At 33.2% G+C, this 14,613-nt stretch overlaps 1 protein-coding gene and 1 pseudogene across 1 annotated transcript; both read left to right on the top strand.

Annotated features, from left to right (window-relative positions):
* The first annotated feature begins 3,687 nt into the window (after positions 1–3,687).
* On the top strand, positions 3,688–5,511 carry LOC107846938. The gene has a single exon (XM_016691209.2). It carries the CDS (start codon positions 4,308–4,310, stop codon positions 5,325–5,327), a length of 1,020 nt encoding a protein of 339 aa, XP_016546695.2. The 5' UTR covers positions 3,688–4,307; the 3' UTR covers positions 5,328–5,511.
* A 2,245-nt stretch (positions 5,512–7,756) lies between these two features.
* On the top strand, positions 7,757–12,385 carry LOC107847065 (annotated as a pseudogene).
* The last annotated feature ends 2,228 nt before the right edge of the window (positions 12,386–14,613 follow it).

Below are 14,613 nucleotides of genomic sequence, written 5' to 3'. Positions count from 1 at the left end.
TTTATGTTAGATTGTTTACGATATATAATCCGTCATTTGCTTACACTACCACCCACTAAACATCCCATCACAAGCACGTAAAACATGTGTCCAGAAAGCTACCCATCTCATCCCCTTAACCAAATACGCGCTTCTCCTTAGTGTCTCCAATCCATATTTCGATTCAACTACTGCTACCACATAAGCTAATGACCAGTTAACCTGTAGCCAAACTAGAATGGGTGCTAGTATAATTAATCAAAAAGTGATACATAAATTGAGATAAAGAAAGTATTTAGTTACCACATGAAAGGATGTAACGGGATGATTGAGATGTTCACTTTCGAGCAATGATTCTAGTTTCGAGAATGAAAAGAAATCGTTAAGTTAGAAGTATTCGAAAATAAAGATTTTTTTTTGTGTCTTTCTCCTTTGATTAGTAAATTCAGTATCATATAGCTAAAGGGGTGATTCATGCAGTCATTTTTTGTCATGCTAAAGTAATTGAATTTTATATTACTATAAAATTATAATCATGATTGATAATGATAAGTTTGTGACTTTTGTGTTAAAATGCATAAAGTTTAATTATCTTAATATGGTAAAATATAAATTTGTGGCTATATTATTATAGTGGATATATAATATAGTGATCCCTTTGTTAGATCAATCTTATGGTTAAATTGGTCTAGGATATGAAGTATTTAGGTCAATTTTATTTTTATTATTAGTTTACATTTGTGAAGTTGATCACTTTCCCTTCTTATTCAATGCAGCTTCCGCTGATGAACTTTTTTTTTCTTGACAATATATTGTTAGGTTATGTATTTTTTTTTCTTACTATGTGGAGAGAAAGATAGCAGATTTTTGCACCTTAATTTTAGTCTAATTATTTATTACGATTCTTATTTTATTTCTTGTTCGATTAAGTTGATTTTTGGACAACTTATTTCTCTCATCTCAATCTTTGATTAGAAATTAATGGAGTTGAATTTGGTGGCATGTAGCTCCTTTTCACCCATGAACAATAGCTGCATTTTTTGTGTCTTTTGCTTCTTTTTGTCTAGTTTTTGGTGTTGTAGTTTATTTATTGTTACTCGTTGTTTGGCACTTATTTGGTGGCCATTTTGGAGAACATTATTGTAACTCTTGGTGATTATAGTGGAAGTTTGGGTCCCGTGATTTTTTACTCTTCACATCGAAGAGTTTTTCACGTAAATTTAGTATCTCGTGTGATCGATTTTACTCTTGTCTTGTCGTATTTGTGTGGTTGATATATTTGTTGCATATTCTTTGTTTTGTTTGGATTTGTTTGTTTTCTCTTGGTTCAAAACGAAAAGTTTAGACTTGGATATTTTTTCGCTGCTACCATGTCGTGCACTTTGATAGTGCACTTGTCCTTCACAACATATATTAGTATGATTTTTTTTTGTGAACCAAACTGTCTTTTTGTTTTACTAGTCAGTTTAATTTTTCGTATATTAGTGAGCACAAAACACAATTTATTTTCAAATTTGACTAAGTTGCTTTTTTGACTGTATGCTTTTGGCATATTCTTGTTACAAATACTAAATGCAATTTTGAAATTCAAGTTAATTACATGATACATCCCCGTTGACAATTCGACATGATAATTATAAAAGTTGACTTTTACTCACTAATTAATACAAAATTTACCGTATACGTAAATTTGATGTCCGCAATATAATTCAAGTAAAAATGTACTCGCATTAGTTGTTTAATTTACATTAGATTAATGCAACTTATCGTAGGGGAGTGGTTTAATGAAGAAAAATATACATTTCCTCTATTTTATATTAAATATCAAAGTTATTAAGAATAATTGTTTTAATGAACAAAAAAAAAAGACTGAAGTAATTATATATCTTTTAATAAAAATGAATATATTAATTATATAAATTTTTAATATATATTATTTATTTATTAATTTGATGGAAACACTCAGTTTCAAATAAGTACTTGAAACGTGTAAAACTTTCACATTGCTAATTTTTTTTAATAGGTCCTTAATTGATAGCCCCTTAATTTTGTAATCATCGCATATGATTTCATTGACTTTCATCAAAAGTATAAATGCGTAGCCTCTTTTGTGGACTTCACTATTTTTCCTTACAAGGTACATTTCATAACTTGGGCTAAATGACAAAAATGCACTAATTCTCTTGGTTTTTCCTTTTTGATTATTCTAGTTGATTTCATTTTGTTTATAAGTCGTGTTTATAGTAAAGAGATGAGATTATGTGAATTGCGAGAAAAACTAATGTCCAATTACTTTTTACCTATCTCTATGCTATAACAATTTTTTAATTTAAAAATACTTTTTAATTGTTAAAATGTTTTTATTAGATTTTTTTAAATTTAGAATAGAGCAAAATGTTAAATTTTAATTCATTTTCTGCAGTAAAAGTATAGTAATTTTCATAAACCGTAATTTCCGACATGATTTTCAGAACAAATAATTTGTATTCGGAAAAAATTTAATTTTTTAATTTGTTTCAGAAAAAATAATAGTTCTTTCGAATGATCTATTTTAACTTGACACAAAGTTTAAGAAAATAAAAAAGTCTTTTGAATCTTATGGCATTAAATTAAAGTTGTGTCAAATGTACCAAAATGCTCTTTAATCTTGTGGTTTTAAACATGTCATGTGGAAAATTAAAATTAAAGTATTGTCCAAAAAAAAAGTCTTTTTGAAACGAACTAAAATGAAAAATAGATCATTCTTTTTTAAATGAAGAGAGTATACTTTTTTATTTTATAATATCATCTTAATTTATTTTTATTTGTCACGTTTTATTTTTTCGAAGATAATTAATTTTTTCAATTACCGATCACGTCTTGGGATTCTTGCACGTGTTTCATGCACGCATAGTCAAATAGTGATAATGTAATTGGGCGCATGGCGTACGCATTCTGTTACGATTGCTGCCTTTTTACCAATAATAGTAAAGCAATATTTTAAAAGGGCAAATTTCAGATAACAACATTTTATAATTACATAATATAGTAAATCATATTTTATATTTTTATAAATTATTACTATAAAAAAATACATATGATTTTTAATATTCTTATAATCGATATACATTTTATATTTGCAAATTGTTGCTACAAAAATACAAATACATATGATACAAAATGTAATTTGATAAAAGTGTTGCTATTTTTTATAATTTAATACTTAAGTATGCTACTTTATGTGTTTTTTTCATTTTAGGAAATGTTCTCAGCTCCGTCTTATTCATATGACATTTTTTGTTTTTTGATTCGTTAAAAAAAATATTATATTTTCTTATTTGGTAGCTATATAGAGGGGCAAATCCTCTCTTTAACGTCCCACCTAATTTTAAGATAGTGTTTATTTTCTTATTTTATTTTTTAAAAAGGACAATTTGATAAACTTTATAAAAAATTTAATTATTTTTTAAATTTTTATTCAAAAGTCAAAATATGACACAAAATGAAATGGAGAGAGTATTTTTTTTATCATAACTTTTGAACATTTTAATTTTAATTTTTAAAATATTAAATTAATTCAATCTAATTTAGCTCTAAAATTTATTGAAATTGAATTTTCAAACAAATGCGACACCTATTTTGCAAACTGAGAAATTATTTATGTGATTCCAAAAATCTAAACCGAATCATTTAATTAAAATTCTTTCCTTTCCTTTCTTTAATCTCACTTTCACCTTTTTGAATCTTCATTTTCTCCCTTCACGTTATTCCCATATCCTATTTCACTTCCTCTGCATGCACTTCATGAATAATACTTAGCACCTTCTTCATCTTGTTTTTTCTTTTGATCATTCCTGTCACATTCATCACCTTTTTTTCATTTTTCGTGTTAAACTATTCGTTCAATTGAACGAACAATAATATTAATAACCAAAAGTAGTATTAAAACAATTTATTAGTAATATAGAGAGAGAGAGAGAGGGTACATTCTCTCTCTTTTTTGGATCAGTCTCTGTTTCTTATTCGTTCAATCGTCTGAGGATTGAGCAAGAGATATACAGATCTGTATCTGAAATGTGATTTTGAGATGTGTAGTTTACGAAGAAGAGAAATTGAGTGATTGAAAAAAATGGAAAATGCTAATTTCACTGGACTATTTGCCCTCGAGTGAAGTTCAACTCAGTTGATTCTCAGATAAATCCCACATGAAGCGAAAGTCTACGCACCACTACATGAAAGATCTGACTGTCTAGTCAGAAAGAGTCTTTCTAGAAGCTTTAATTTAGGAGCGTTTCATCAAACTAGAAAGATATGAATCTCAGACAGATGGTCCAAGATTAAGCTCGTCAATGTCATTAGATAGGAATAAAGATCATGATCAAGATTTTCAAAATTCCGAAATGCAGGACAGGAATTTTCATTCTATGGACGCGTTAGAGATTTTGAAGGAAACTGTAAGCATTCTACGGTATAATCCTATCGGATTTTTATCGATTGGTGCATTGTTAATATGCCCTGTTTCTGCTGTTCAGTTATCGAATTTCTTAGTTGATCAGGCTGTTGTGAAGGAAATGAGTATTCGGTTATTGCTTTTGGCGAAGTCTAGTGGACTCCCACTAAAGCCATTTATAGAACAGGCTTGTTTGAAGTTCTCTGAAATGGTGATTTCAGCTGTGATGTGTTTTCCATTATACGTTAGTTTGTTGGTGCTGTCGAAAGCTGCTATAGTGTACTCAGTTGATTGCACTTACTCGAGGAAGAATTTTGATTTAAGAAAGTTTTGTATTATTGTAACGAAGGTATGGAAGCGTATCGTGGTGACTTATTTGTGGGTGTGTATGGTGATTACTGGTTGTTTAACATTGTTTATCGTGCTTCTTGTGTCGGTTAGCAGTGCTTTCTCTGTAATGGGGTTCCCTCCGGACCTGATTTTGTACCCCGCGATGATAGTAGGGATTATTTTCTCTATGATTTTAGCAAATGCTATGATAATTTGCAATATTGCTATTGTGATATCTGTTTTGGAGGATGATTCTGGACCGGAGGCGTTACTTAGGTCTAGTTCGCTTATCAAGGGGCAGACACAAGTTGGGCTACTGATATTTCTTGGATCGACTATTGGGATGACATTTGTGGAGGGTTTGTTTGAGCATAGAGTGAAGATATTAAGCTATGGAGATGGATCTTCAAGAATATGGGAAGGGCCTCTTTTGGTAATAATGTACTCGTTCGTGATGCTTATTGACTCCATGATGAGTACTGTTTTTTACTTCAGCTGTAAATCATATAGACTGGAAACGTCAAATGAAGAAACTTTACCTGTATTAGAAGCCTTGACAATTTCTTCAGCATTAGCGGAAGTTCAATAACAGCGTATTTGAAAAGTACGGCTTGTAAAGAGAGATGTTTCTATAGATGATAGTTGGAAGTATAGAATGTTGACGCTGAATTATCAGAAGAAAGTTCGATTGAGATAGCATAAGTTTAAATGATGTACTATACTTTCGTCATTCATAATGATAAAGATAAAGTTAAGTTTTCTTTCATGAGTTACTCTTATCTGTCGTAATTTGCAGGTTATGATGTGTCAAATTAATGAGGTTGATCTTCGCAATGAACTTTTACTTGTACTACCCTTCCATTAGAATACTTCGTCTTATTTGTTATGTTGTGGTTGAAAATTAATCGTCTTATTTGTAGCCCATTTAAGCTTGAAGTTACTCGGAACAAAAATAGAGTACATTTAGCTTCACAGGATCTGCTGAGGTTGCCTTACAAAAGTGCCGTAACTGAACTTTTACTTGGAGTAGCTTTCAATAGCGTTCTTACTTTCTTAGAAACCATCTCTAGTTTTTTTGGGTTCATCTGCTCTTTCGTCTTTTGACAACTTTCTGTTTTTCTTTGCTTCGCTTGATTTAGCATTTTGTTAACCTACTAATTTGCTGATAATAAACTTTTTTGTTCATATTTTGAATGGTCTGAAACAATCTTCTGAAGCAAATCGAGGGCACAGGTGGGAGATTCAAGGTAAGTGACGATTTCATCTTTTAACTTTGGGAATTAGCTAGCTATTGTTTCACACTGATGGCGATAATAGTCTGGCATTTCAAGTGTTCAGTTAAGATGTTACAAAAGAAATAGCTTTCTCTTTCAGCTTATTATCGATTGATCCATCAACAAACTTTCAGAGTCAAGTATATAGCAGTTCTATTTCCAACTCAGATTTAGTTTGACTATGAACCTACAGGTCTCTATAATAGTAGAATTATACGGAATCCTACAGAAGGAGAAACAAATTATTAAAGATTGCTATGATTTATTTGAGTTAAAAGTTGTGAAACTGTTGTAGTTTAATATGCTTTCTCATAATTGCTTAACATGTTGACTGGTTCTACTGAACAGGAAATATGAACGTTGGTCAATTTGGAACTTACGAATCTATTGCCACTGTGATTTGTTATGTTGGATGGTCGTTATCTCATGTTTAAGAAGAGATTCACCATAATGTAATTTCCCTCGTCTGTCTCTGTTGAATATCAGAAACAGCCTCTCTACCTTCACAAGGTGGGGTAAAGCTGCATACAAACCACCCTTCCTAGACCCCACTTGTGGGATTTCACTGAGTATGTTGTCGTTATTCTTTGTGCTACTGTTTATTGCATTTCCCCTTTTAAACCATTTCATAACACGACTTAGGATGCCAGATATGTTAGTTGTCATCAACTTGGAACACAACAGGCAAAGCTCATTGGAATAGCCAAATCTTTCACTCATTTTGAATTTTTATTTGCATTTGAAACAAGGGATGACTCTATATTGAACAGGTACCATAGAAAGTTGATGCAGCATGTTAGTCGCTTGTATCGTTGTGCTATATTTTTGGGTACAAAGCTTAATCATAGTCCAAAAATTTGACAAGAAAACCTCCTGAGCACCTTCATTTCCTTGTAATCACTTTTCCTTCGGTGCTAGATATTTTCCACCGTTCTTGTAAGATCCTTGTCCTTGTTTTATCAGCCCGAGTTACATATATGGGATAAAATACCTTCCATTCTGGAACTGTAACTGAGTTTGGTTGAACAGAAAGGCTGAAAAATCTGATAAACTCATGAAATCCTCAATTTCCTGAAAAAGCTGAAAAATACCAATGGATGCATTCAGATTTAAGCAAGGGATAAAAGCTCGGGTTTGAAGCGAATATGGAGATGTCTGGACTGATAAATGTCTCCAGATTTGGTTCAAGATTTACTACACTGGAACAGTGGCATTGATTTCAAAATTTTCACCCGGAGCAACTGAAGTGTCAGCCAGCTTTAGCACAATCTCAATCAAGGTGACAAGTTTCTCTTTTAAAATCTGCTTCACTTTCAGCTTTATCTTTTCGCGTGTTTGTTCCAAACAGTCTCCTAAAATTTGAACTCCAATTAAAACTACTTCAAACTATAGTTGTTTGGGCTAAGTTGATTCTGCCTTGTTTTTCTTTCACAAATTAGGACACACTGGAAAAACGCAGCCAGTTTTTCCATTACAGAATTAGTTCTCTATGTATTAATCTGTAAAAGAACTCGAAAATCTGAATAAATGCAATTTCCAGTTCTTTAAGATCAAGAAATAAGAGTTATACTTAACAATGTACCTCTCTTTCTGTGCTATCTCCTTTGTCTTAATACTTAAGATTGTATCTCGAATATACTTGACTTCTCTTGTACTAAGAGTTCGTTTGGTAAGATGTATTAGAGAAAATAATATATGTATTAGCTTTGGTATTATTTAATCCCTTGTTTGGTGGTGTTTTCAACCTATTCTTACAAATCAAAAACCATTACATTGGAAATAGGGGTTACTATTCCTATTCTGATTCATCTTATTTGGTGCTATTTATATCCTAATACACCATATTCATATAATATAACAAGTCAACTGTCAATAAAAAATAGTTTCAGTATTACTAATACACCCTAGTCGGTATTATTCTTATACACCCAACTAGACAACCCCTAAGGCCCCAACCGGGTGTTATATATAAAAGCATTGAAGGATGGAGAAGTCGATGTAGTGAACTTCACCAAAATAACGTTGTGTTATTTACAAGTATTTGTTTGCTAAACCTACATCAGACATGAAATGAGACAAGACAACAGACATGTCTTGAAGCAACTAAACATTTAAAAATTATACAAATTCATTGAAGGCCACAGCCACTTTTTCAAATTTGAAAGAATAAAATAACATAGAAACTCATAGAAGGCCACAATGACTTGGTCAAATTTGACAAAACTAGTACTCCCTCCATCCCAATTTAAGTGTTTTAGTTTGACTAGATCCCAAGTTTAAGAAAAAAAGGAAGACGTTTGAATCTTTTGATCTTGAACCTGTCTTGTTTGGAATAGAAAAACTTACTAAATGCAGCAAGAGACATTCTTCGGACAAACCAAAAAAGAAAGTAAGACACTTAAATTGGGACAAGGGAGTAGTAAAATGAATGTGGAGTAGTTAGATGACAGATTGAGAACAATAGTTTCAGTTTACAGAATTTTCATAACAAAGAGAAATACAACATAGAAGAAAGAGAAACCTCATTGCAGTTTTCCCAAGTACTTTGTTCAATTCATCAACAGTTGCTTTTATCAAAGAATCTGCAGAAAGAAGAAGAGATATTTCTACATGTCTTCAAGCATATCACATCCCCTTGAAGCACTGCAGTATATTGAAAAGCAATTGGTGTCTCGAGGCGATGCTCATCTCATCCAAACTCTGCTAAGAATCGAAAAAGAATTTAATTCATCCTGCAGTGTATTTGAAGATGAACATCTTTCACAGTTTCATCTTTATCTAGACACTTTGCAGCTGGTTGAAGAGAAATGTGGTTGATTCCGTATGTTTTCGGATGAAATCCATCTTCTCGAAACTCTGAATCAAATTGAAGACCAATGGGGTTCATTCCATTACCACATGTTCCCAGAAGAACCTTATAATATCCTGGAAACTCTCCAGCAGCTTGCAGAAGCAAGCCATTCGTTCAATATGTTTCTAGAGGGATATCACTTCTCAGAGGATTCTCATCCCTTTGGCACACTGCAGTGGATTGAAGAGAACTACGGTTCAGTCCTCGTGTTTTCGGACAATTATGTGTAGAAGTTATTACATTTACGTGAAACTCTGCAGCAGATTGAAGATGAATGCACTTCATTCTACATGTTCTTAGATGAATATCTGTTTTCAAAGGGACTTGATGCCCTTAACGTGCTGCTGCATATTGAAGCAGACTGGGGCTCATTTCGTGTGTATTTGGACAAATTTAGATCAAAGATGTCTGTCTAATCTCCATGAAATTCCACTGCAGATTAGAGAGGAATGTGGTTCATTCATTATATTTTTAGAAACATATTTGTTGTCCTCTGAAGATTCTCAGCAGTGGATGGATGATGAATGGAGTTCCTTCGATATCTTTTCAGAAGAACATACGTCTTCATTTGATCGACTGAAGTTCCTGAAAAGGGATTTCAAGTTCCTGCGCATCATTATCGAATTGCATATCTTCAAAGATGAACCAGATGTCAGCTGGGAAAAAGTCCAAGCACTCTTCCACAATGCTGCTGATGAACTCATCCAGATGTACACAACGCAAGTAAGTCCTTGGAGTCACCGATATTATGACTATATCTACCACTTGCAATATGAGTTTCAGCAGACTAAGTTGAAAATCATGAATGCTAATTTCATCTTTCCTGCAATATCATGTCGACTTTTAGCCAATGAGGATGGTTTTGTGATTCCCGGTCTTGTAATGAAATTCATTTTCAGTGTTGCTTACAATTTCAGTGATTTACTGGAATTTGATAATCCAAGTTCACCACTTTGTATTAGGGGACACATGGTTCAAATTGAAAAGGTTGTGAAGGAGTTGAATTTCCTCTATAGTTTTGTCTGCTTTGTTTCGGACAGATGCATAGAGCCTCGGGTCCTGCATGCTTTCTTCAGTCATGTTGTACAAGTGGCTTGGGAAACAACTATCGCTACATGGTTGTTTCTTCCGAGCAATGAGAACATGTATCACGACCCAGCACCGAATAAAGAGAATCCGTTGCTTTCTTATCTTCTGCAGAGCAAAATCCAGCCCATTCAGCCAAGCATCTGCAAGTTCTATATTCATATCCTGCAAGCTCTAAATATGATAAAGTCATGATGGTATCCCGTTATCAAGATTAAGTATGTATTCGATAGTGAAGTTGGGTTTCAGGAGTCTCTCCGACACACTTTAAAAGAGCTACCAGTATCCAGTAATTGCACTGCAAGAAAGGCAAAACTTCAGGAGACGATCAACTTCTTCGGAGACATTCTGGTCAATCTACCAACACAGACTTTTGAATTTCATCTTCAAGATATAGACTCTGTGATTGTTGATGCAGGACTTCTGGTCTTCTCATTAAATGACGACGAGAGTGAGAATCTTGATTTCTCTAGAAAAATCAAAAGTATGCAAGGTGTGATCTACCTCATTGCTAGAAAGAACTTCCTCCGTAAGTTCAACTTTGCTGGAATTGACGGTGTGGGCTCTACTGATTTCATTTTAGACAACAGGGAGAAGTTTCTAAGCATGTATTCAAATTCAGTAGACTCAGCCAAGAGCCAACTTCAGACAATTCAGAAAGAACTCAAATGCTTTCAAGCTGTCGTAGAACACAAAGACGGACTTCAGCATTTTGCAACGAGGATTACCAGTTTGGTGTATGAGGTAGAACATATGTTAGATGCTTGTAATAAAAAAGACATTCCTGATTGGTGTCTTTTTATCTGGATCTTGAACATTGGAGAGGATATCAGAATGCTCATGGCAGAGGTATCGGAGATAGCAGAGATTCATAATGAGACCATGCCATCTCCATACAAGCTAACTTCATTTATGCAGTTACTTGTCAATGGATTCGTTCAGATCTTAGGTTTTGCTTCTTCACAATTTGTTAGTAATCGAAGGATCAATGAAGAAATTGTGGGCTTTGAGGATGTGATGATCGAATTGAAAGACAAACTAATCGGAGGATCATCAGACCTTGATGTGATTTCAATTGTTGGAATGGCTGGATTAGGCAAGACAACTCTGGCAAACAAGCTATATTTTGATGAGTCAGTTATCTCTCATTTTGATATCCATGCCCGTTGCTGTGTCTCTCAAGAATACACGCGGAAGGACCTGTTACTAGCCATTCTGCGTGACATTACTGATGAGAGAGCTAGACTTGAAAGAGAGACTGAATATGACTTAGCAGATAAGCTTCACAGACTTTTAATGCGCAGAAGATACATTATACTCATTGATGATGTGTGGGAAACTAGTGCATGGGATGATCTAAAGTTGTGCTTCCCTGAAGATAACAACGGAAGTAGAATTATTATGACGACTAGGCATTATGAAGTTGCATCTTATGCTAAACACGATAGTGATCCCCATAAGCTTCGATTTCTCAATAGTGATGAAAGTTGGAAGTTATTAAACATTAAGGTGTTCAACAACGAAAGTTGTCCTCTTATCTTAAGAGATGTCGGCCAGGAAATAGCAACTAAGTGTGGGGGTCTTCCTCTTTCAATTATTCTTGTAGCAGATATCATTACCAGATACCATTTGGACGATGGTTAAGTTGCGGCATCTGCAAATACACGACCAAGCAGTTTTCACTTTGCAGAATGAACAAGAATTCTTAGAAAGCCCTTCGAAAATGGATGATTTGCAGACTCTTTCCTCAGCATATTTTTCTTCTGCAGAACATGCTGATAAGATATTGGCAAAGACACCAAATCTTCGGAGACTGAGATGTGAAGTTTTTGAAATTGATGGCTCATTCACTGAATTTAACAATCTTACAAAGCTTGAAATTCTCAAGATTTCTTCCAGTGCTACATTGACATCCGTCGATCAGCTGAAACTCCCATCACACCTCAAGAAGTTGACCCTGTCCAACTTTAGCATGCACCTCAACGAAGTTGCAACTCTTTCAAATCTCAAGGTACTCAAACTGCTTGGAGTTACCATTAGTTCCAATTCATGGAAAGTGGAATGATGAACAATTTGACAATCTCAAATTCTTGAAACTAGAAAATCCATCATTGTCAGAATGGGATGCCTCAGATGATGCCTTTCCATGCCTTGAACACTTGGTATTGAAAAGATGCCTATATCTTGAGGTGATCCCTTCTTGTTTCGGATACATGCCATCTCTAAAATCCATTGAGGTTAAGTCATGCAAGGAAACACTCGCCGAGTCTGCTATTGACATCAAGAAACAAGTTGAAGAGATGGGATTTTCTGATTTTGAGGTCATCATTCACAGGTAGATCAACGACGCTCTAAAACTCCATCTCGAGTTGTTTATCAGATATTTTGTTGATCCATTGCAACTGAAAACATGTTTCTTTATAAACTAGCTTGTTAAGTATTTCTTTTGACGTCCTGTTTTCTTCTGTTATGCTCATTTACACTTCACTATGAAATAGAAGAATTAATAATGAATTTGATGATGCTTACTTTACTACTCAAATCTAAAAACTAGGAAACCTAAATTGTTAATCATTGTTACTATCTAGCAGTGGCGAAGCCAGAAGTTCAAACAAGGTAGTTCAAAAACAAATTCTTATGCTAATGAGATTATATATATGCATAGAGGATCATTTTTACCTTACTTATCAACAACAACAACGTAACATAACATGTGTAGTCCCACCTTTGTGGTCTGGGGAAGGTAGAGTGTTCGCAAACCATACCTCTAACATACTCGTCTAATCCAGGTGTGGTGTCTAGGGAGGATGATGTATACACACCTTGTGAAGGTAGAGGACCTAGTAAAGCAATTCAAAGCAGGTTTGGAAAGAAAATACAATAGTGAAGAAGTCGTATCGAAAACAATGAAGAAGGTTATAAAGAAAAATAAGATAATAATAATAATAATATCGATAAGAAAAACTGAAGACTACCTATTAACATATTATCCTAATCCTCGGCTTTCATATCCTCTCATCTAAAATCGTTATGTCCTTGATAAGCTGCAAATATATCATGTCGTGCTTAATCTTCTATCTACTACTTTCAGCAAGACTACTAGTATTAGCATGTCTCATAATGTAAAGTGAAGTGACCAAACACAACACTGATCTTTGCTATTGGTACAACTATTGCGACTGCTATCTACAGGTGCTTTCATTATGAAAACAATTAATTGCTCCAAAAACGTGTGTGTGGGGGGGGTAATAACATCAAGGTAGAACTCCCCCTAGGATCCTATTGAGCATAAAACTTTTAAATTGTTTAAAATAAAGTAACATTTGTTCTATATTGACTAATCTTTTAAGAGAAAAAATGAAAATGAGTTTTTTAAGTTGGAAAATGTAATTGTGACTTGGTTTCTAGTGATTACTTTTTTTTGGTCACGCCAAAATTTTTACTTCTTTTTTTTTTCAAATTAAATGTATGTACAAACAATTTCTAAAATATTCTTTTTTTCTTTGAATGTCACATTTTTCCCAAATACCTTTTCTCTTAAAGCGGCTCTTTAATTATATTACAACATTTTTTTAGCATGGTGGTGAATCGGAAGTATGGAAAGACATTTTCAATACTTTCAAGAAAGGCTAGAGATATATTGAGTTTATAAGCATCATTAATACATTTGGAGAGCATTTCTTCAAATTGGAGATCATAGACATTAGCAAAGAACAACTTAAAATTTTCTATTTTATTCAGAGAATGAATCAATGTGGAATGAAAAAAAATTAAATTTTGACCAACCAGAATTAACCACTCGAGAATAAGAAGAATATAATGAGATAACAAAATCATTGTCAATTCCAGCAGTGCTTTCCTGAGATGTTATACAGAAGATGTTATTTCTGAAGAGGAGATGTATGATGCACAGTGTGGAGGCGTGAGAAACTGTAGAGTTAGGCTGAAAAAAAATATTATGATGAAGTGATTAAATAAGACATAAAACAGTTTCAGCCTGGGAGGATGTAACCTTCTATAGAAATTTGTAGCGGACACAGATTAGGGTAAGTAGAATTTGATCTTGCTTATCCTCTCATAATAGTAATCATAGCATTATTCTTAAAATTTCTTGTTCCTAGATTTCCGTTACCATCTATCACTTCTTGTACTTCGATTATCATACTATTCCATTATAGTTATTGGTCAAAATGTATCATGTTTCCACATCTTATCATAGATAAAGAGATTGTAGGCAAAGATAAATTATAGTAGTTTATTTCAACCTAAAATATAAACTACAAAAAGATAATCAAACCGACTTAAATATAATTAGTTAAGGCACCAAAACGGATGTGAAATATCGAGTAAAAAAATGAGATAAAATGTAGTTATTCACATAAGGTAAAAAACTCTCCACAATTATAATAGCTTAAGATACAAAACAAATATGACATATCTGCTCAAAAAAAAAAAAAAAAGATGAATTTATTAGTTATACACATAGCATAACGATCTTTTCATAATTATTTATTACTCAAGTTATAAAGCCAATATAAAATATCGGATGAAAAAAAAGAGAGAGCAAGGATTAAATTATCACAAAGTATGAATATATTTCCACCATTATTATTGTAGTTTAAGATAAAGTAGTAAGTTAAATATCATATTAACCAGGTCCTCAA

The sequence above is a fragment of the Capsicum annuum genome, chromosome 11 (genome assembly GCF_002878395.1).
Source record: "Capsicum annuum cultivar UCD-10X-F1 chromosome 11, UCD10Xv1.1, whole genome shotgun sequence".
Lineage (NCBI taxonomy): Eukaryota > Viridiplantae > Streptophyta > Magnoliopsida > Solanales > Solanaceae > Capsicum > Capsicum annuum.
Note: the sequence above shows the minus strand (reverse complement) of the source record. Positions and strands in the feature narration are given on the sequence as shown.